General features: G+C 39.8%; 2 protein-coding genes across 2 annotated transcripts in view; one reads left to right on the top strand and one right to left on the bottom strand.

Annotated features, from left to right (window-relative positions):
• LOC114667531 (chemerin-like receptor 1) overlaps nucleotides 1-14,564 on the bottom strand; it is a 51,889-nt gene extending 37,325 nt beyond the window's left edge. The window contains exon 1 of the mRNA XM_051920520.1: nucleotides 14,439-14,564. Within this exon, the coding sequence (XP_051776480.1) occupies nucleotides 14,439-14,482 (44 nt within the window). The 5' untranslated portion in view covers nucleotides 14,483-14,564. The remainder of the gene's footprint in view (nucleotides 1-14,438) is intronic.
• On the top strand, nucleotides 14,462-23,337 carry LOC114667518 (B-cell receptor CD22-like). Its single transcript, XM_051920518.1, has 8 exons — nucleotides 14,462-14,775; nucleotides 15,893-16,150; nucleotides 17,686-17,952; nucleotides 18,383-18,649; nucleotides 19,227-19,493; nucleotides 20,052-20,318; nucleotides 21,831-22,101; nucleotides 23,193-23,337. Exons 1-7 carry the CDS (start codon nucleotides 14,463-14,465, stop codon nucleotides 22,022-22,024), a joined length of 1,833 nt encoding a protein of 610 aa, XP_051776478.1. The 5' UTR covers nucleotide 14,462; the 3' UTR covers nucleotides 22,025-22,101; nucleotides 23,193-23,337.
• Nucleotides 23,338-24,214: the final 877 nt, after the last annotated feature.

Genomic DNA, 24,214 nt, shown 5'->3' with positions numbered 1-24,214 from the left:
CGTGCGTAAAATTCACACTAAAACATGGCGTAAGCACAAAAGCGCAAATATGCGTACGCACAAAAAAATCCAGATGCATAACTCTGTGTGTACGCCAACTTCCATGTTCTTCTGCTACATAAATCCCGGTCAGCATGAAAAGTAACACACGTGCACGCACCTGCTGTCACTCCCCAAACTCCTCCCAGAATTACGTCTCTTTGAATATGCAAATCAATATAAATAGCCCTTAAGCTCAGCCTTCTGTGAAAAGACAATGGCAAAAGCACGGGGGCAAATAGAACAGTGAATACCAAGTGGAGGCAAAGAAAAACGTACAGTTTGTAGGTTCAAACAGTGATATAAACAACAAAAGGAAGTCGATCGAGTGACATAGCGTGTTGGAAAATATCTCGAAAGCTCGAGTTCACAAAGTCACACAGTGCCCGAAATTAAAAGAAGTTGTCAGATATCAAAGTCGCAGAGAAAAGACGAGTCGTAGCCCACGGTCTGAGTGTCACATGAAAGCTTATTAGGGTACAGAGAAAAAAAAATAGGCACACAGTGAGAAAAAAGCACGAAATGTCAACTTTAATCTCGAAATTTCCACTTCAATCACGTAGTTTATTTTGTCATTAAAGTAGAACATCATAAACTTCACCTTAAAATTGTTTATTTTACTAGTTTCTCAAATCCCATCGTAACTAAAGTAGCACATTAAATGCTTTGTTGTGTATTTGATCTTCTATGTGTTCTGTGTGCCTGAATCACTACGTGCTTCTTAAACGGGTTTTCTCTTCCTCCAAAAGGACACAAAATCCATTACATTTGAGATATTACAGCTCTCTGAATAATTAAAATACTGACATGTATACTTGATATCATTTTCATGATGATAGGAGTTAAAGCATGTTATTAAACATGAGAACACGGTGGCGCAGTGCTTGTTCAGGTCTCACGCAAGAGGCTTGCTGTGCCATGCGCGACTTTCTACGAAATAATTTATTGTAGCAGTGCTGTCTTTTTCAAACGTACTAACCTCCAATTCCTGTCCTTACTTTTCTTTCTCCAAATACCCAATCGCCAAACAATCAGCTCTGTAATGGACATGAAGCCATCTGTAAGCTGAGAACGCTGATTCTTCAAAACTTTTAAGGAACATTGAAATATCTTCATAGTACGTGTCTAATTATTCTATCCATGTATCCTTCCAGTGTCACGCCCTCCACAGCAAGAATCCAGCGCGAGGCAGGAACAATCTGTGAACTAGCTAGCACTGACACCGTGTAGTTAAATTTAAAGTTTTATCTGTATAATATAATAAACATATTTTGCTGCATTTCATCTTAAAAATGATATCGTCATCATATGTAAATACGCACTTTATAAAGTGGCTCAGGTTGTGTAATACTATAACCGTATCGTAAGTTTACAGTGAGGTGATTGTACTTCTAGGTACAGCACTTGATGGACTGACTGAGTGCGTTTAGAGCTCTTGGGTTGAAACTGTGAACCGCGAGGTCCGTACAGGGAAGGCTCTGAAGTGTCTGTTATATGAGAGCAGTTCAATAGACAGCATGGCTGAGGCAGCGTGTGCTTGATGCTGTATCTCGATAATTCTCTTTTCGATCAGCTAGATCTGTGATTCACACTCAGATACAGTGATATAAATACTCCGAGTGGTGCAGTGAGAGTAATATGGAGAAAGATGATCCGCTGTGACAACACCTAACGGAAACAGCTGAAAGCAGAAGAAGAAGAAGAAGGTGCAGTGAGAGGAACAACGCTAAAGCAGTTATGGTATTTGGAATAGTTTGACCATTCTGTGGACCATTATATTGTTACTGGTTGCATTAAACTAATAAACAATATGCGGTTAATTTCTGTGTATTTATAATGCCGAGTCAGGGATGTGGATCTAAAAAAGAAAGATAAACCACACAGGAACAGTAGCACTGCTTTGACACTGGGTGCTGCCAGTCTGCAAAACCGAGCAGAGAACTTGCGTATGCCAGGGTATGAGGTACCATGGAAATGTGTGTGGCTTTACACCAAGTTAGGTTTATACATCGCGATTTGAACGTGGAAAATTTCTTACGCCACATTTTTGTGCGTACGCACCATTTATACACGAGGCCCTGGTCACTCCTGCTCCTTACACGCTCAGCCGGAGTGAGCCATTCCTCCCCAGGGCTCTCCTCGATCCCAGATGCCTGCTGTTTCTCTCTTCAGCTCCCTCACTCCTCCATCGGCGCTCTGTCTGTCTCTCTCCGTCTCTCCCTCACATCTTCCTTCCCTCCTCTCCGATGTCTGTGCTGTTTTCACGATCCCAGCATATAAAAGGGGAGCGGTTTGCAGGTTCAATGACTGCCAACCCAGGCTGATGAGACAATCATCATTCTTTGGGCTGGGGATAATTTCCAGGACCTGACATCCCTGGTGCGAAGAGCGAATTTCATAGATGGTGGTGAACAGAGGTGGGTGGGAGGGGGGTAACTTTTAACACACGCTAACCCTAATAATAATAATAATAATAATTCATTACATTTATATAAGTCCATTAGAGAGGTGATTACAACTAGACTTACATCGGCTTTTAGCAATGAGTCTGTCCTGTTGTCCTTGTGATCTTTTCATTATACTTTGCCATGCCTATGTCTTCTATGCTACAGTTTGAGGATTATTATTATTATTGTCATTGTTGTTTTTGTTTGTGTTATTATTGGATTGTGGATTGTCTTACGTTAAGACCAAATATTGCCAGCATATGAAAATAATATAAAACATTATAATTGGATAGTTGTATAAAGCCAGAATGTTCGTAGGTGTGTATTGTTTTAAAATAAAATCCGCCCCCATAAGTTTTAAACCCACCCCACACCGGTGACCACCTAGTTTGCCTAAACGGTTGCGCAGACCCGTAACTCCATTTCCTGAACAGCCGGTCGTATATACAAGCCGATGCGAGTCATCTGCCATCTGCTGGACGATCTGTGCACTGCACGCAAAAGACGCATTTAAAAGTGACAGTCGTTTGGAAAGAGTCGCCTCTTCGAACAGAAACAGACACACTTTTTTTTGTGGAAACCGTGACTCCATTTGAAAAATAACATTTATAGAGATACTGATATTTCAAGATAAAGTTCTAGTGCATTGAAACAGCTTCTATTTACGTGTTACTCTCTACTCGTGTTAATGATGGAGGTGTGTGATTATGTAGGCATTTAGCTATACATCATTTTTTTGCACTTCGTGTTGCAATAAGCATCACATATTCCACGGTGCTAAATAAACTTCTGATTATAAAATTACACACTGAATTGTCATTTTAGGATATACAATGCCCCCCATAATGTTTGGGACAAAGACACATTTTTCCTTGATTTCCCCCCTCTGCTCCAGACTTTAAAAGTACAAATCAGCTAATTCAGATGTGATTAGAGTGCGCACTGCAGGCTTCATTTAAGGGGATCTGCAGACATTTCGCTCACACAACACTTTTTCTACAAGGTCCCCCCATTTCAGGGCATCATAATGTTTGGGACAATTAGTGTCATAGGTGTTTGTGATCAAAGTCAAAAGTACAAAGCCAGTGTTCTATGGTCAGGAATTACAAATAAATAAATAAATAAACATAAGAAAATCACAACTTAAATCTATCTTAGATCCAGAATGCACCTTTATACAACTAGCTATTGCTGAAGTCAGGAGTAAAATGGGTGTCTCCTATGGGTGTGGCTGTCTGTCAATCATATTGGACTTCAGCCAATCAGATAATAGGTTTCTGTTTGTCACTCACTTCTTCATTCATTCATGATTCAAATCTTTGCACTGGTAATCACCTTTCCCTCAGTCCTTCCATTACTTGTCCCTGATACCAATTAAGGCTTCGCTCTGCCAGGCTGCATTTCCATTCCTGGGGTCCTTCCATTATGTCTGCCCAGCTGGGTAAGGAATTTAACTCAACCCCTGTAGGGATACCAGACCATGGAATGGATGGAATTCCTTGTGATTTGAAGCTGCTTTCCAGGTGGTGATGCTTACTCTTAGTTCAGGACTGACAGTCCATTCATTTTTTTGTTATTTTTCTGTAGATGTCTGCCTCTCAGTTTAACAGGATTTCCATCTTGGACCCCAACCTCTTCCTCGTTTTCTTTCCTTTTTGTGACAATGCATATAACAAATACACACACTGCTCTTCATGTTATGCCGTGTGTTCTCAGGTTTTGGTTCTTCAGTAATCCTTACAGCCAATTCCTGAATTCCTGAATGGTCCAGTACTGTTAGGACAGAATCTCACGGGCATCTTAGCCCTACCTTTACTTATGGGAAGGAGAGATCTCAGTTCTTGGTTTATAAAAAATCTCTAAACCTTTCTGAAAACCTGCTGTCATTTTGGGTTATTGATTGTAAACTGATGGGCAAAAATGGTAAACTTATCATTTAAAATGAAATGAGCAACACAGTAAGTTGTACAGAAAGTGACGAGATCTTCTGAATTAATCTGTGACAATATGAATATTTAAAAGTTAAAAAAAACAGAGCCTACTGTGATTGGCTGTGGACGGTCTCACCTATGATTTAAGAAGTGACACTCACTGGTGCTGATACAAATCCTAATGGTACTACGACTAATACCAGTGCCGATGCTAATACTACAGTCCTACACGTTCTGCTGCAGTTACTGTATGTACTGATAATAACAATAAAAATAGGCATACAAATACTACTGCTATCACTAATGATAATAATAATACAAATAATGATAGGAATACAAATACAACTACTACTACTAATAATAATAATTATAATAATACTAATGATACTACTACTACTACTACTACTAATAACAATAATGATAATAATAATAAAAATAATAATAAAAGGAATACAAATACTACTACTACTAATAATAATAATACTAATGATAATACTAGGGCAGCACGGTAGCACAGTATTAGTGCTGCTGCCTCGCAGTTAGGAGACCTGGGTGTTCGCTTCCCGGATCCTCCCTGCATGGGTTTCCTCCCACAGTCCAAAGACATGCAGGTTAGGTGCATTGGCGATCCTAAATTGTCCCTAATTTGTGCATGGTGTGTGTGTGTGTGTGTGTGTGTGTGTGCCCTGCAGTGGTTTGGTGCCATGCCCGGGATTAGTTCCTGCCTTACGCCCTGTGTTGGCTGGGATTTTCTCCAGCAGACCCCTCGTGACCCTGTGTTCGGATTCAGTGGGTTGGAAAATGGATGAATAGATGATAATACTACTACTAATAATAATTATAATAATACTAATGATACTACTACTACCACTACTACTACTAATTATAATAAAAATAATAGGAATACAAATACTACTACTACTACTAATAATAATAATAAAACTAATGATAATACTACTATTACTACTACTACTAATAAAAATAATAATAGTAATAATAATACTAATGATAATACTACTACTATTACTATTACTACTACTAATAATAATACTAATGATACTACTACTAATAATAAAAATATTATTATTATTATTAATAATGATAATAATAATGATACTACTACTAGTAATAATAATACTAATGATAATACTACTACTACTAATAATAAAACTAATGATAATGCTACTACTACTACTACTACTAATAATAATAATAGGAATCCAAATACTACTACTACTAATAATAATAATACGAATGATACTACTACTACTACTAATAATACTACTAATGATAATACTATTACTTCTACTACTACTACTACTAATAATAATAATAATAGGAATTCAAATACTACTACTAATAATAATAATACTAATGATACTACTACTACTAATACTAATAATAATACTACTAATGATAATACTACTACTACTACTACTAATAATAATAATAATGATAATACTACTAATAGTAATAATAATAGGAACACAAATACTACTACTACTGATAATAATAATAATAATAATAATAATAATAATAGGAATTCAAATACTACTACTACTAATAATAATAATGATAATACTACTACTACTACTAATACTAATAATAACAATTATACTAATGATAATACTACTACTAATAATAATAAATAATACTAATGATAATACTACTACTACTATTAATAATAATAATAACAATAATAATAGGAATTCAAATACTACTACTACTAATAATAATACTAATGATACTACTACTACTACTAATAATAATAGGAATTCAAATACTGTACTGCTACTAATAATAATAATACTAATGATACTACTACTACTACTACTACTAATAATAATAATAATAACAATAATACTAATGATAATACTACTACTACTACTAGTAATAATTATAATAATAATGATAATACTACTAATAGTAATAATAATAGGAACAAATACTACTACTACTGATAATAATAATAATAGGTATACAAATAGTAGTAGTAGTAGTACTAATAATAATAAAGGGTGAAACTAATAACAAGATCCCCTTCCATTCATCAACAGTAACGATGCTGCCCGTCCTCCTCCTCCTCCCTGAGCTCCTCAGCCCTGGCAGCGCGCCGCTCTCCTCCCTCCAGCTATCAGGTCTTTTCAGGGACGTCGTGCCCCTGGCATATGAACTCCCTCTTTCTGTTTTTTTAAACTGGCTCGGCATATTTTGCTTTCAACAGTTCCTTTTATCTTCAGTTCAGTAACATGTACTGTACTACATCACTTGGAAAAGAACGTTCTGAAAACGTAACAAACCACACGATATCAGCAAAAGGGGCGTAAGTGCAGGAGACGCCAAGTCAGAGCTGAGGGTCACCGTTACGTCCTCGGATGTGCTGCTCCAGTGGGTATTAATAATACAGCAGGTGGGTGAGCATGACGCTCTGGTGGCACTCCTGTCTCTCAGGGGTAATTAGATTCTGTTTACTGTGACAATGAAAAAACAAGTCTCTCTGTTAATGACGCCGAATGAAGAGAAGTTAGGCACAGGCGCTGGCACAGTGCGCTGCCGCACCCACCACATGACAAACCACCTCAGGATCCCAGATTAGGACCCGAGTGCAGCCATGTAAAGGGTGACACCTCAGCACCTCACTAGTTCAGGTGGAATGGAGCACTGGGAGGATTTTTATGGTGATGGTGTGCCAATCTGCCATCAATCCCCAAGTGTTCCCTGCAGGTTGGAGGGACAATTGCAGATTAACGTTCATCCCCAGGATGGAGCAACTCCAGGCTAAGGGTCTTGCTCAGGGGTCTAACGGAGGTACAGTCACTGCTGGCATTTACGGGATTCGAACCGGAAACCTTCCGATTGCTGGTGCAGATCTCTAGCCTCAGAGCCACCACTCCGTCCCTTACTGAAAGAAACCCCAAAGTAAAGTTTAGAGAATTACAAGGTGGCCTTGTGTGTCACTCTATCTGACTAACTACATGTCTACGGGACAAAGCTGTGACTTGTGCCTGTCGTATCTTTAAATCCAGCACACGATGCACATCACGCCTGTGGCTCCATCTGTTGGCCGTGTAGTGTCATTAATATTTCTCCGCTACTGTGCCCTTTCTCTCCTCCTATTTAGTTATTTACTACTTTTGAAAGTGATCTTTAGATTATATAGTGCCTTTCATAACAAGTTCAAAATAGAGCTCTTCAAATGTATTTCTTGATGATATTGTCTGTTTCCTATCAGTTAATCCATCATATAGTGCCTTTCACATCTGTCTGTCTGTCTTTTTTATATAAGTCCATCTTCAGATTGTATGGTGCCATTCATATTTGTTTCACATATGCGGCTCTTCAAATTCAGTGCTTTTCGAATACTTCAGTTACGAAACGCTAATAAATTAAACGTTAACTTTAAGATGGAGGTTACAACGAAATAAACCACGAAATTAAAGTGGAAATTTCGAGATTAAAGTTTAAATTGTATGCATTTTTAATTAGAAAATTTAAATGGGCATTTGGCTGAGGTGGTTTGGCACCCTGCCCGGGATTGGTTCCTGCCTTGTGCCCTGTGTTGGCCGGGATTGGCTCCAGCAGACCCCCGTGACCCTGTGTTCGGATTCAGCGGGTTGGAAAATGGATGGATGGATGGAAATGGACATTTGGATGCTAAAGTGGAATCACGAAATAAACTATGGGATTTAAGTGGGAATTTCATAATTAAAATTGAAATTTTGTCTTTAATCACAAAACTACGAAGATTTAGGTTGAAAATTTGAGATCAAGGTTGAAATTTTGTTTTTAATCACAAAATAAATGCCAAGATTAAAGTGGAAATTTCATCTTTAAATCACTAAACAAGCTACAAGATTGAAGTGAAATTTCGAGATTAAAGTTGAATTTTTATATCATAATCTGGACTGCCAGTGAAAAGGACCTCCTCCATTTTCAAAATGAATATAATTGTTTTCACCCCAACATAAAGCTGAAGCTGAATTACTCAAAAACAGAAGTCAGCTTCCTTGACACCACCGTTCAACTGAAAGACAACACCCTTGTAACTTCTATTTTTCACAAACCGACAGACAGACGGACCTACCTGAAAAATGATAGCTTCCACCCCAAGCATATAAGGTGCTCCATTATTTTCAGCCAAGCAGTACGGTACAATCGTATTTGCTCAGACCCAACAGACCGGGATCAACAACTGCAGGAGCTCAGACAAGATTTCATCAGACAAGGTAACACCCCGAAAACAACAGACACTCAAATAAGAAGAGCTACTGCCATACCCAGAGACAACCTACTGGAATATAAAAACAAAGACAACAAGGATCGCATCCCCCTTGTTGTCACCTACAACCCACATCTTGAAACACTTCGAAAAATTATAAAAGAACTTCAGCCAATACTAAACAATGACCAAACACTGAAAAATGTATTTCCTGAACCTCCCCTCCTGGCATACAGACAACCACCAAACCTTCAACAATTAATTGTCCGAGGCTCCCTAAGTGAACCAACAGAAAATGGCACATCTCCATGCCTACAGAAAAGATGCAAAACATGTGCCCACATCTATGATACAGACCGTATAGTTATACCACACTGCCGACTTGAACATCACATCAAGGGATCATTTTCCTGCAGATCATCTAATGTGGTCTACCTAATTTTCTGCATGAAATGTCCTGACACTGCACTCTATGTGGGAGAAACTGGACAAACACTCCGCCAGAGAATGAATTTACACAGGTGCCACATTAAACATGGCGACACAGATGTTCCTGTGGCGGCCCACTTCAACAGCCATGGACACTGTGAGAAGGACTTTAAGGTCACAGTGCTTATGGGCGACTTCAAAACACAGCAAGAGAGAAAAGAATGGGAAGTTAAACTCATGCTAAAATTTAATACTTTACAACATGGATTGAATAAAGACAAGAGTTTTATGGCCAGATATGAGGATTGTTCACATCTCTCTGAATGACAGACAACCTGTCTACAGACCCACATTGTTTTGAAAAAACTCATTACAAACTTCAAAAGACTTTGTTGGACAGTTATCTTATCCAGAGATCTTGACAATACATTGTTCTTTTCTCTCTTGCTAAATTAACCCTAGCCTGAATGAATCTATTAATTTTATACATTCAAAATCTCTCATTTAAAGATTTACCAATGTTGTTTCTTGTCCTAGAGTGTGTATATAAACACAGGAAACTTCAGTTTCTGTATTACATCTCGCCTGAAGAAGGGGCCTGAGTTGCCTCGAAAGCTTGCATATTGTAATCTTTCTAGTTAGCCAATAAAAGGTGTCATTTTGCTTGGCTTTTCTCTACATTCATAATGGCTAACACGGTACAGCACCCTAGTACTATATATTTAGTCACAAAATAAATGACAAAACTTAAATGGAATCACAAAATAAACTATGACAGTCAGTCATATATATCCGCTATGTCTTAACACAGGGTCACGGGGGTCTGCTGGAGCCAATCCCAGCCCACCGCAGGGCACACACACACACACACCAAACACACACTAGGGCCAATTTAGAATCGCCAATACACCTAATCTGCATGTCTTTGGACTGTGGGAGGAAACCCACGCAGACACGGGGAGAACATGCAAACTCCACACAGGGAGGACCCGGGAAGCAAACCACAGGTCTCCTTACTGCAAGGCAGCAGCGCTACCCACTGCGCCACCCTAAACTATGACATTTAACTGGAAATTTCGAGATTAAAATACAAATTTCATTTTTAACCCTTTCGGCCCTGAAACAAGTAGCAGATATTGTATAATAATCGTGATCTTTTTTTTTTTGTTTTTTTTTTTTTCATTTTTGAGCTTCCTAGACACCCCAAAGGGTAGAATATCTCACAAAATTATTTTTCCCATTAAAATAGAAAATCCAGGGCCAAAAGGGTTAACCAAAAAACAAACTACAAGATTAAAATGGAAATTTCAAGGTTAAAGTCAAAAGTTTGTCTTTAATTGTGAAATAAATGATGAGATATAACAGCAGTTCACAAACTGTGGGGCAGGCCCTCCTAGGGGGGTGCGAAGTAACAAAAAGGGGGGCGTGAAGATGTGAAAAAAGGAAAACAAGAATCGAAAATATGAAAAATCCATCTATTGAAACCACAACAAATGAACTTAAACTACATTCTGATACTAGAAAAATAAATCTAGAGTTAGATAAATGTCGATAAAAGTTAAGTAGGTATAATAAAATGGGATTAATAAAGTATCTATCTATCTATCTATCTATCTAAAATATGCATCTATGATATATCATTAATTAAAAAAGAACAAATTGGTATTAGTGGGCTCCTTTCAAGAAAACGTTAGGGGGGCGCGATTAAAACTGTTATGAAAACTCGGGTCACAAATACTTAAAGGTTGAGAAACGTTGAAATATAACTTGAAATTTTGAGATTAAGGGTCGAAATGTAGCCTTTAATCACGAAATAAAATATGAGATTAAAGTGGAAATTTTGATTGTAAATCACAAAATAGCCAGATTAATCCAAGAAAACCAACCTTCGCTGTGTCTCTAAGTTTTTTCTTCTTCTCTGTGGCTCTAATACTCTTCCATAATTTTATGTTCTCTTTTATGTCTGTTTGTCTTTCAGGCAGCGTCTCTCTATGTGTTACACGATGGCTTTTCTTTTTGTATTGATTCTCTACTGTGTTGTGCCTTTCATACCTCCCTGTATGTGTTATGTTTTACTGTTTGTCCGTCTACCACACTTCTTACACCTCAGTTTACGAGATTTAAACAGCCGCCCTGCAGTTTGTCCACTTGCTGACCCCTTTGACCTCCAAGGTGCTCTGCTCACTTTATTTTTGCTATCATTGGCCAGATGTATAGAAAGGGGGGCTTTTAAAAAAAAATACCTTCAATTAAGTGCCAGGATTTCTGACGAGGCGCTGCGCCTTTCTGCATACAAGATGATGGTATTTGTCTGAAACTACACTAATGAACACCATGAACGTCAGAGCACTAATGACATGATGTTTTCATAGGTGATAACGTACTAATGGGAGATTTTTGGCATTTGGGTTAATAACAGAGGCACTCATTATCACACACTCAAGAATTTCAAGTCTTTCGTGTACCGTACATAAAGTCCCCGCTAGTCCTCAGCCCATTTAAAGGCAGGTGAAGTGAAAAGGCCAACAGACTCTGGGGAGACACCTGACAGGTTTGGACACTTTGGGATCTTAAAAGAGAATTTAGAAATTTGCATGTGGATTTGAAAAGGAGAAATGTGACTTTTCTTTTTGTTGGAAGGAACAATAATCATAATTGCCTATAAAAACTTGCAGGTAGACATATTGTACCTTTCTATTATTTTGCTTTTTTTGCAGATGTAGTGTGATGAATACTGTGGGGTTCAATAAAGGAAAGTATGACATTGAGCTGAGCTGTGAACTGTAGCAGCATGTTAAACCTTGGCTGGATGAATGTGTCTCATGAATAGATAGATAGATAGATAGATAGATAGATAGATAGATAGATAGATAGATAGATAGATAGATAGATAGATAGATAGATAGATAGATAGATAGATATGAAAGGCACTATATAATAGATAGATAGTTCAGCCCTGATTCATTTCCAGCAGAATCAACTGTCGATCCATTTATTAAAATCTAGTTGGAGGACTGACGAAGATCCCGGGGTCTTGTGCCCCATCTTATATTTCACTTTTCATTTTTGTTTAACTTTCTTCTGTTTTGCCGAACACTCAGATGGATTAGATGCGTGTTCAGCTCTAGAAGCCACCTTGTGTAATGATGTCTGATAAATCATCATCATCATCATCATCATGAGAGAGTATAGTCCACAATGCCGTATTATTTTGTTTTGTATTCACACTTTTATTTCCAATTTCTTGATTGTATTGCAGGTTCACACGAGACGATATGACCTCAAAAAGAAACATTTGGTTTTTGACGACCGCAGTTGTCTTTGTAGCTGGTAATTAATATTTAATGTGTGCTTTGTTGGCTTATAATGACCTTACGCCTCTGCAGGAGGACAGCTTTTGTGGTTCTACAGACAAAACAAGCCAGCGTCACAAGAATAATGACAAAAGTTCAAGAACCAGTTGACATTTCGGAAAATTCGGGGCAAAATCAGCAGCGTGAAATGATCTCTCACAGAGTACAAATGAACAGCCTGATTCCCGTACACAGCCATTTTTAAGACTAGAGTTCGCTGTTAAGAGATCAACGAATGCTGGCGATGCCGCTGTGCCGAAGATGGTGTTGCTACTAAATGCTTTCGGTCCTGGGCTCACATCGTACTACTGTCGCCATGCCGAGTCTGCATTGCTCACTGTCTGTAGCCGAACAGCTCACGTTATACAGAGCCTCACTATGCGCGCGCCCATGCGCATACCTGCCTTAAAGTGAGCATGCGTGAAGTGTCCGGAGGCGCCGCGACTTCAGCTCCATGCCATACGGTCTCGGAGTTAAGTGGACTCCGATCCTGCACTCGGTAAAGCGCACTATACAAAAATAAATTAAATTGAAATCGATTGAAACATTAATGAACGAATGAATACATGAATATGACAACTTGACTTCAGGTACACGAAAAGTAAAAGAGCACAAGGTAAAGAAAATCATTCATAAGGCGATGCCATTCTTAACACGACCCTCGGTGCTAAACCGCGTGCAAAAGATGCAAAAATAGTATTTAGCAGAGCTTAGATATTTGGTGTTATTCTGATCAATAATTTCCCATTAGGTAATTCATCACCTTTATCACTCATACCTGCATGTTTTATTTTCCATTCCTACGACATACTGTTATTATTTTATTGTTTAACTTAATTAGTATCTATCTATCTATCTAATAACTCTGTCTTTACCAACCATTCCGTTGTAAAACGTTGTCATTCCTGTAATAAAAATGTTTCAGCTGCTCAGAACTTGTTCTAAATGACGCCGCGCGCTCACAGTCACGTGTTGTCTGCCACACTCGTTTCTGTCATTCCATAAGTCACTTTGCGGATGTCAGGGTTGACGTATTCATGAATTACTGTAAATCAATACTCCATTTTTTATACGCATGTATTCCAAAATCCCTGTATATCTGGCAACTAATAAATAAAATAAATAACGAACTCGGCACGTGAGCCTCGAGTGCGGCGACGATGAGAACAAACACCGCAGGCAGGCAGGCAGAAGTGCCGCTTGGCCGACATTTGAACCTCCGCGAATTAAGAGCAGCAGAGAAATCTCAATATATTCATTTCTGTTTTACTTCTGCAACTTTTTTGTTACAGATTCTTAGTTTTCTTTTCCTAATTACGTTTTATGTTTGACCGTGTGCATAATGACGTTTTCTGTGTGACGAGATGGTGTTAACAATGCTGTAAAAAGAACAAAGAAAGAAAGAAAGAAAGAAAGAAAGATTTATTATAAGCATTTTGTTTGTTTAGTTTATTTTCCCCACGCCCGTGATGTATTCGGCAGTTACAGACACTCAGACTAATTAAAACAACTGAATCTATTGAATATCAAGTATTTTTTACAATTCGTCTTACCGTGTAACACTTTTTCAAATATAATTCTTTAAAAACAGATATCAAATATATAAAGTCACTCGCTCCGCATTCGGGGAATGTTTCGCTACATCCGGAATTGCGCAAACTGGTCCGATGAAATAAACTTCAGAATGAATAACCGCACCGCACACTGCCCGTCCGCTACACCAAAAAGCGTACCTTTGAACACTACAGTATACTACTACTACTAATAAAAATAATAATCATCATCATATTCATTATACATTTTATTTGTATAGCGCCTTTTGGTGATGTGGCGTGCCGCTACTTCTATTAACATCTAAAACTACTACCACTAATAATAATACATTTTATTTATATAGCGTCTTTGCTGTGGTATGCTTCGTTTTACTGACATCTGTATTTACTACTACTATTAATAATAATAATAATAATAATAATAATGTCTTTTTGTAGCATCTGCACAGCACATGAAAGCTACGTACCTGCAAATGGAGATATGCGCCTTGATGAGCTCCTCTCTGGTCATTAACTGCACCTACGAGTACCCAGACGGCCTCCCCATCGTGGTAGAGAAGTGGACGATGAATTCGGAGCAGGACGACGGCCAGAAAGACGTGACGGTCTACCACACCGAGGAGAGCAAAGTGAGCCCGTCATACCAGCACCGCGCCGTCTACCTGGGGAGCAACAACAGCGTCTGCTCACTGAGGATCCACGACGTGACGAGGAGCGACCGGGGGCTCTACCGATTCCGCTTTGAGTCGATCGAGGAGAGAAACAGGTGGACGCAGGTGCCTGATGTGGTGGTAGATGTCGCAGGTAAGGATTATACTTTTGTGCACGGAGGCTGACGTGAGGCACGAGTTTCGTTGAATTCGAGTGGTTCTTCCACGCTTCGTCAGGTTCTTTGCGGGTTGTTTCGTGTGGAGGCGGAGCAGGTGGGCCATTGAACTACGCCTCACAAGCGGTGGCGTCATTTACGTTTAAACGAGGCTGAGGCCTCACGTCTCCAAAACGCGCTCAGTTATTACTGTTTAATTTTCGGAAGATGTAGTTTACCCCAAACGACTTACAAAAATCAGGATACGTTCCCACTAAACTTTTTACTCGCACAGTATTTTTTAAAGTAGGCTCTGGCAGGTTCAGTCACACCGTGTAGGCAGATAGGCAGGCAGGGCAGATGCCGCAAATTAGCGTTTCAAGTCCCATTAATACGACATCTGATCCGAGGGGGTCTCAAACCTGAAGACTTCGGTTGAGAGATCTCGTCGCCTGAGGATGTCAGATTACACAACCAGATATAGCGGGGATGATATAGCGCAATTACCCCCCCCCCCCCCCCTTTTTGATGTCAAGTGTGGGGGCTCGTGAGTTTAGGGGATGCCATTTGTACTAACACACGTGTTCGGTTTGTCGCCTCGTTTCTTGCCTTGGCTTGGCTCTCCAAACATTTTTGTTTGTATTTTGTACAGTTGCGGAATAAATCAGACCGTAAAAAGATGCAGGATTACGTGCGTGATCTTTTTAAAGGTTCTGAAATGTTTTAAAAGCACGTAGTATTAACTGAAAAAATCCGCAATTTAAATCCCGTTTTCACAAAGCAACGCACGTACATATTTCGTGTTTCACCAGTTCGTCGAACTCTGAGCATTGTGCGCTCCTTACGTCTGAACATCTGAAGTGGTGACATTGATTAGGTGGACCACACATCGCGACAATACAATAAAGAGCCGCCAGGTCGATCGAGCGCACATTCAGGCATTTTGCGCTTCTACCGCTGGAGTTCCTAAACTGAGCTCTCAAATGAAGAAGGTGAAGAGTCTGAAGAACTGAGAAGGAAGCGAAAGGACAATTACACATGCGAGCATAAACTCGACCGCTACTGCCATTGTTTCATAGTTACTAAAGTATTATTTGTTTGTTTGTTTGTTCCTAGAGTCAATCGAGGCTGATATTGTGGCCTCATCAGCCACCGTAATCAAAGAAGGCGACAAGGTCGCATTGGTCTGCAATTCAAGCTGCAGCCTGGACCAAGTGCCGCTGGTCTGGTATAAAGATGGCAAAGAAGAGTCGGGAAGAAGAAGCAACGTGCTGCCCTTTGCTCAGATCTCCTACACCGACGCTGGAGTTTATTTCTGCGCAGATGTCGACAATCGACAGGTCCGCTCTCAGGAGGTGTCGCTGGACGTCCTCTGTAAGTCACGTCTGGTTTTAAGGAAGTCATTTTAGTCACCTTACAGCAATCATTTGTACAGGAGTGAAAGGGTTAAACGGACGGAGTGCGGGGTTAGTTTGGGTTTTAGTTCATTCTGAAAAATCTGAGCTGCGCTTTAAGCCCCGCAGACCCGGTTGGAGGGGAGGCTATTAGAGGGGATTTAGTCTGACATTTAAATGTTAAACCAGCGGTTCTCAATCTGTGGGGTGTGAAGATGTGAAAAAAAGAAAACAAGAATCGACAATATGAAAAATACATCCATTGAAACCAAAACAAATGAACTTAAACTACATTCTGATACTAGAAAAATAAATATAGAGTTAGATAAATGTTGATTAAAGTTAAGTAGATATAATAAAATATGCATCTATGATATATCATTAATTAAAAAAGAACAAATTGGTATTAGTGGGCTCCTTTAAAAAAAACCTTAGGGGGGCGCAATTAAAACTGTTATGAAAACTCAAGTCGCAAATACTTAAAGGTTGAGAAACGCTGACTTAAACTGATGTACCCTCATGAGCAGTCCTGGGAAGAAAGGGGAAAAAAGGAGTTACAAGGCTATAGATAGATAGATATGTGAAAGGCACTATATAATAGATAGATAGATAGATAGATAAAGTTTAGTATAGTCGGCAGGAATAGATAGATAGATAGATAGATAGATAGATATGTGAAAGGCACTATATAATATATAGATAGATAGATAGATAAAGTTTAGTATAGTCGGCAGGAATAGATATATATTTGAAAGGATCTATATACTAGATAGATAGATAAAGTTTAGTACAGTCCGCAAGGATAGATGGATAGATATGTGAAAGGCACTATATAATAGATAAAGTTTAGTATAGTCGGTAGGGATGGATAGATAGATAGATAGAAGTGAAAGGCACTATATGATAGATAGATAGATATGTGAAAGGCACTATATATAATATATATAGATAGATAGATAGATAGATAAAGTTTAGTATAGTCGGCAGGAATAGATAGATATGTGAAAGGCACTATATAATAGATAGATAGATAAAGTTTAGTACAGTCGGCAAGGATAGATGGATAGATATGTGAAAGGCACTATATAATAGATAAAGTTTAGTATAGTCGGTAGGAATGGATAGATAGATAGATAGATAGATAGATAGATAGATAGATAGATAGATAGATAGATAGAAGTGAAAGGCACTATATGATTGATAGATAGATATGAGACGCGCTATATGTAACACACAGACAGGCAGACGTTTTCCGATTTCAGGACGCGGTTGATTCTTTTGCTGCGGAGTCAAACTCATTCACAGCGCAGCTCAAACGCAGAGTACATTTTTAAACAAACCCCTCATTTATTAAAACATCCATCCATTCATTTTCTGCACCCTTTCTATCGTAATCAAGATCGCTGGGGAGCTGGAGCGCCAACCCCAATAAGAATTACAATAAAAAGCTCATTTCTGTTTAATTATGTGCTGTGCTGTTATTCGCCATTTTCTTTGACCGTCATTTCGTTTTAGATGCGCCGAAGGAGACGGTCGCTTCAGTAAATCCTGGACAAGTCATCCTGGAAGGGACGCCATTACATCTGAGCTGCAGCTCTAAAGCGAACCCCCCGTGTAACTACAGCTGGTTTAAAGAAAACGGGGGCGTCAGCATGAAAACAGGGTCTGAGCAGAAGCTGAGGATCGAGACAGCGACCTCCAGTGACAGTGGGGTGTATTACTGCCAGGCGACAAACGGACACGGACAGGAGACGTCCAGAGGAGTGACGGTGGACGTGGCGTGTAGGTTGAATGTGGACATCGAAGTTTTTATTTTTTTTTTAGCATTAACGTTTTCAGTTTCGATGGATGTTAAGTTGATGTTTATCTGTCTGTATATATCGGTTAACAAATCAATAGATGTATAGGAAAGGCACTATATATCAATATGAGTATGTAAAAAGGTGCGGTCTGAATAAACACGCATGTCCTCCTTTCCCCCTTTTGCTGGTCATCCAGTCACAGAGTGAGCGCCAACTCAGTAGCGGCTTTGGGCTTTTCTTGTATTTCTGAAATAATTCAATAAACAAACAGGTTGCTTTTAGAATAAGTGGCGCTTTTACACTAGAAACGTATAACACCTTATGGGCTACACGTACGTGCATGTTTGTGATAATCACCTCATCATATGGTCATTCGCCATACTAACTATAAATTCTGTCTGTAAATTCAGATGCGCCGAGGAGGACACAGGTCACCTCGAGTGTCCCTGGACTTTTATTAGAAGGGACATCAGTGACGCTGACTTGTATGGCCGACGCAAACCCAGCTGGCACCTACGCCTGGTTTAAGGTGAACGGAGACACAACTGCGGAGAAGGCGACGGGACGGAGCTGGAGCTTCACTGCAGTGACCCCTAGTGACGGCGGAGTGTATTACTGTGAGGCACGAAACCGACATGGAGAGGAGAAATCGAAACCTGTGACTCTGGACGTGCAGTGTATGTGTGCAAATACAGAAATGAAGAGACACGAGGGAATAAGAGATTAGTAGACAGGGAGAGTTTTAAAAATATGGCGTAAGAATTTTAATTAAAAAGACAGATATGAAAAGCTTCATAGTATTAATAGATAGATATAAAAGGCACAATATTCTAGGTGGATAAGGTACATGCATTTGTGATATGTAGGGATACTTTATTTCATTAAAATGGGCAGAATATAAAAGTACTGTATAGATAATAGCTATAACAGGCACTATAATCTATAAAGATAAGGTAGATTACTTTGTAACATTGATAGAGAATATGTAAGCAATATGAAATAAATGCAAAGTCAGAATAAACAAACCTGTCATCCGCTTGATGTTGCTGCGATCACAGACAGAACGCTAAATCTGTGGTGGTTTAGATAATTTTCAAGTGTCTGAAATACAGTAATAAATCAATCCGCTTGGTTTAATTGTGCACGTGGTTTGTTATAATTAAAAAGCATATGATATCTCATACAGTATGTCTAAGTGCACCTTATCCTACTGTCACACCCTGTACTAATTATGAATTCTCTCTGGGATTTCAGATGCGCCAAAGAACACGACGGTCACCTCGAGTGTCCCTGGAATTTTATTAGAAGGGACATCAGTGACACTGACTTGTATGGCCGACGCAAACCCAGCTGGCACCTACGCCTGGTTTAAGGTGAACGGAGACACAACTGCGGAGAAGGCGACGGGACGGAGCTGGCGCTTCACTGCAGTGACCCCTAGTGACGGCGGAGTGTATTACTGTGAGGCTCGAAACCGACATGGAGCGGAGAAATCGAAACCTGTGACTCTGGACGTGCAGTGTATGTGTGCAAATACGGAGAAATAACAGAGTAGTAGACAGGGAGAGTTTTAGAAATATGACATAAGATTTTTATTTAAACAGATATGAAAAGCCTTATGCTATTAATAGATATAAAAGACACTATATTCTAGGTAGATAAGATACTGTACTGTATATGCATTTGTGATTTGAGGGAGACCTGGTTTCGTTAAAATTGGTAGAATATAATAGTACTATATACATTTTTATAACAGACACTATAATTTAACAAGATAGATAACTTTGTAACATTGATAGATAGATAATATGTAATCAATATGAAATAAATGCAAAGTCAGAATAAACAAACCTGTCATCAGCTTGATGTTGCTGCGATCACAGACAGAACGCTAAATCTGTGGTGGTTTAGATAATTTTCAAGTGTCTGAAATACAGTAATAAATCAAACCGCTTGGTTTAATTGTGCACGTGGTTTGTTATAATTAAAAAGCATATGATATGTCATACAATATGTCCAAGTGCACCTTATGTTACGGCCATGTCCAGTACTAATTATGAATTCTCTCTGGGATTTCAGATGCGCCAAAGAACACGACGGTCACCTCGAGTGTCCCTGGACCTTTATTAGAAGGGACATCAGTGACACTGACTTGTATGGCCGACGCAAACCCAGCTGGCACCTACGCCTGGTTTAAGGTGAACGGAGACACAACTGCGGAGAAGGCGACGGGACGGAGCTGGAGCTTCACTGCAGTGACCCCTAGTGACGGCGGAGTGTATTACTGTGAGGCTCGAAACCAACATGGAGAGGAGAAATCGAAACCTGTGACTCTGGACGTGCAGTGTATGTGTGCAAATACGGAGAAATAACAGAGTAGTAGACAGGGAGAACTTTAGGATTATAATATAGAGATTGCATTAAAACAGTTACATGAAAAGCACTTTACAGTTAATGTATGGATGTAAAAGGCGCTATATTCTAGGTACATAACATGGCTACATTTCTGATAGGCAGGGAGACTTTATTTCATTAAAATGGGCAGAATATAAAAGTGCTATATAAATTATAGAGATAACAGGCACTATAATCTAAAAAGATAAGGTAGTTTACTTTGTGACGTCGATAGACAGATAATATGTTAGCAATATGAAATAAATTCAAAGTCAAAATGAACAAACACGTCACATTTTCTCATCCGCTTGCTGTTGCTACGATCCCAGAGACAGAACGTTAAATCTGTGGTGGTTTAGATAATTTTCAAGTGTCTGAAGTAAAGTAATAAATCAATCCGCTTGGTTTAAGAGTGCGTGTGGTGTTATAATTAAAAAGCATATGATATGTCATACAGTATGTGTAAGTGCACCTTATGTTACGGCCATGTCCAGTACTAATTATGAGTTCTCTCTGGGATTTCAGATGCACCAAAGAACACGACGGTCACCTCGAGTGTCTCTGGACTCTTATTAGAAGGGACATCGGTGACACTGACTTGTATGGCCGACGCAAACCCAGCTGGCACCTACGCCTGGTTTAAGGTGAACGGAGACACAACTGCGGAGAAGGCGACGGGACGGAGCTGGAGCTTCACTGCAGTGACCCCTAGTGACGGCGGAGTGTATTACTGTGAGGCACGAAACCGACATGGAGAGGAGAAATCGAAACCTGTGACTCTGGACGTGCAGTGTATGTGTGCAAATACGGATAAGCAGAGAAGAGACACGAGGGAATGACTGATTATTAATTTCTTAACGAGTTGATTGATTGATAGATTAATTATTAATAGCAGACAGGGAGACTTTCAAGAATCTGTTTATGAATTTATTTCAATAAACACATGCAGACTGAGAAATAGAGAAAAACACAGGCTGCGCCGTATTGTCACACAAGTCCAGAATAAAGTGAAATTCTTACTGGCAAGTAAAAGCAACACGTCAAATAGACACCATACATGAATAAAAAGGCGCTTTATAGAATTTGAAGATGTGAAAGGCACTTTAGAAATGTTTAGATTAATATAAATATAGGAATGGCACTGTGTATTAAGTCAATGATCATGAAAGGCACTATATAACACTGTCACGTTAAACAGTAAATGGCACTTTATAAACGTTATAAATATGAAAGGCGTTATTAAAGTATGTGTATTAGCATATATTTCAGAATGACACTATAAAATAAATCAATAGATATGCAAGGCACTATATAACACAGACATAAGCTAAATAAATTAAAACTAGAAAATAAATTGAAACAATAGCAATGGTAATGAAATGAGTTCTGCAGTGTCCTATTATGTCACATTCCTTTGATGTTTTGCTGTTTCTTTTATTTATGAAGTTTAAACTTTCTTTTCAGATTCTCCAAAGATGTCCGTCATGCCCGTCAGCCTCTCCGTGGCCATGTTAGAAGGAAGCTCGGTGACGCTGCTCTGCGGGCCCACCGCCATCCCAGACGCCAGCGGCTCCTCGTGGTTTCACGTGACCGGCCGTGGTGTGTCCAGGAGGGCCGACGCTGACGCCTTGACCCTCACATCAGTGACCCCCCGCTGACAGCGGCCTGTATTACTGCACGAGGAGCAGTGGGCACACGGCCGACAACGCGACGGCTCTGATTCTGGACGTGCAGTGTACGTGTGCCCAGCTTTCACTTTATCAACGGGGTCTCTCAGTCTTTAGTGTTCATTCATTGGTCCACCGCTCACTGGAGGCCATGACACATTACACGACTTTTCTAATGATTTTCTGTCGTAGACATTATTCATATAACTTTGGTGATTTGGGTGCAGTTGGGCGCCTGTCACTTCCAGTTGTGCCGTCCACGAGTCACCTGACAAAATCAAACCATGGGGGCGGGTCCTGTGTGTGCGTGGGAGCTGACAACCAATGAGTGTTCAGCTGGAAATAAAAGTGCGCAGCAATGGAAGGCTTACAAGTGGAAGAGAGGCTCGTCTGTCTGATGTCTCATCATTTATATCCCATGACATGAAGGAAAACCGAAAACCAATGGCAGAGATTGTGTCTGAAGTCGCCATGTCTGTAAACCTTCATATGGGCACTGAACCTTACTGGCTTCCAGAAAACGCCGTGAGCTTTTGATATGTCACAAATGTAAAAATCTGCTGGAAGTCATCGGTCAGTCATTCAATTTGACACCCTTGTCACAGCACCCCGGCAATGAGATCAGCAAGTGCGGTCACCAGATGTGACGTCCCCTCTGACTAGAAGTCGTGTAACGTGACGTCGGCCCTACTCACTTCAGAAACCTCATGCAATGAAAGGAGAACATTAGGAACAATTCAACATCAGTGCAATTCAAGGGCAGTTCATTGATTGCCAAAGAGCAACAGGTGGCTGACTTTTTGAGGGTTTCTTCCTTACGGGTGGCACAGTGGTAGTACTGCCATGCAATAAGCAGACTGGGGTTCATGCCTTGGGGGCTCCCTGTGTAGAGTTTATATGTCCCCCCTTATCTGCATGGGTTTCCTCCAAGTGTTCCAGTTGCCCCCCACAGACTAGAGACGTCCAGTTTAGGTGGATTCGGGAAATCACCTCGGCCCCAATGTGTGTCTGTTCACCCTGTGATGGACTGGCACCCTGCCCGGGGATTGTGCCAAATGCTTGCTGTGTTAGGCTACAGTCTCCCCACAGGACCCTGCCCTGAAGAAACTGGTTTGAAAATGGATGGATTGTTCATCTCACACTGTCTTTTTTATTGCAGATGCTCCAAAGAACACAGTGATGTCCATGGATCCTGGTGGCAGCATACTAGAAGGGGACACGGTCACTCTGTCCTGCTCATCCGTGGCCAAACCATTAAGCAACTACAGCTGGTATCAAGTGAAGGGAGCTGCCGTCATAAAGAGAGGATCTGCACAGAACCTGACCCTCGTCACAGTGACCCCTAGTGATGGCGGGATGTATTACTGTCAAGCTGCTAACCAGCATGGAGGGGAGAAGTCGCCGGCCAGGAATGTGACTGTGCTGGGTAAGCGGTGGCGTGACATGAAGTTCAGTCTGTGGGTCAAACTGCACGTCATCAAGTGACACAAACACACACAGCGGGTCACTCAAAAGTTTAACCCTTCAACTGCCATGCTGTCACCCACTGAGTGGGGATTCTGTCAGGATGCCATTACAGTCCGTCGCCATCTGTGTTGGTCATTTTTGGATCATTACTGCCATTCTTGTGATTATTCATTTGACATAATTTAACTGTAGAACATCCTGGGCTTCAAGTTTTAAAAATTTGCTTATTAATGGATTTTTATTTAAATTGCTTTATTATAATCTTTGTACAGTTCAGTTGTTTTTAAATTTGCTTTAAATTTTTTTTTACTTGCTTCCCCTCCACGTTCTCGTCCCCATTTCCATCATATAGATAGATAAATAGATAGATAGGAAAGGCACTATATAATATAGAAGTAGAATTTGGTATAGTAAGCCAGATAGATAGACAGATGTGAAAGGCACTATATAATAGATAGATGGATAGATGTGAAGGCACTATATAATAGAGAAATAGAATTTGGTATAGTAAGCCAGATAGATAGACAGATGTGAAAGGCACTATATAATAGATAGATAGATAAATGTGAAAGGCACTATATAATAGAGAAATAGAACTTGGTATAGTAAGCAGGATAGATAGGTAGATGGATGGATGTGAAAGGCACTATATAATATAGAAGTAGAATTTGGTATAGATAGATAGATAGATGTGAAAGGCACTATATAGTAGAG

The sequence above is a fragment of the Erpetoichthys calabaricus genome, chromosome 17 (genome assembly GCF_900747795.2).
Source record: "Erpetoichthys calabaricus chromosome 17, fErpCal1.3, whole genome shotgun sequence".
In the NCBI taxonomy this organism is placed as follows: Eukaryota; Metazoa; Chordata; class Cladistia; order Polypteriformes; family Polypteridae; genus Erpetoichthys; species Erpetoichthys calabaricus.
This window is presented reverse-complemented; position numbering and strand designations above follow the sequence as displayed.

Coding starts and splice junctions, on each gene's coding strand:
- LOC114667518 (XM_051920518.1), top strand. CDS start 14,463: ATGAGCTCCTCTCTGGTCATTAACTGCACCTACGAGTACCCAGACGGC. Junction 17,953..18,382: donor AGTGACGGTGGACGTGGCGT/GTAGGTTGAATG, acceptor CTGTAAATTCAG/ATGCGCCGAGGAGGACACAG. Junction 18,650..19,226: donor TGTGACTCTGGACGTGCAGT/GTATGTGTGCAA, acceptor CTGGGATTTCAG/ATGCGCCAAAGAACACGACG.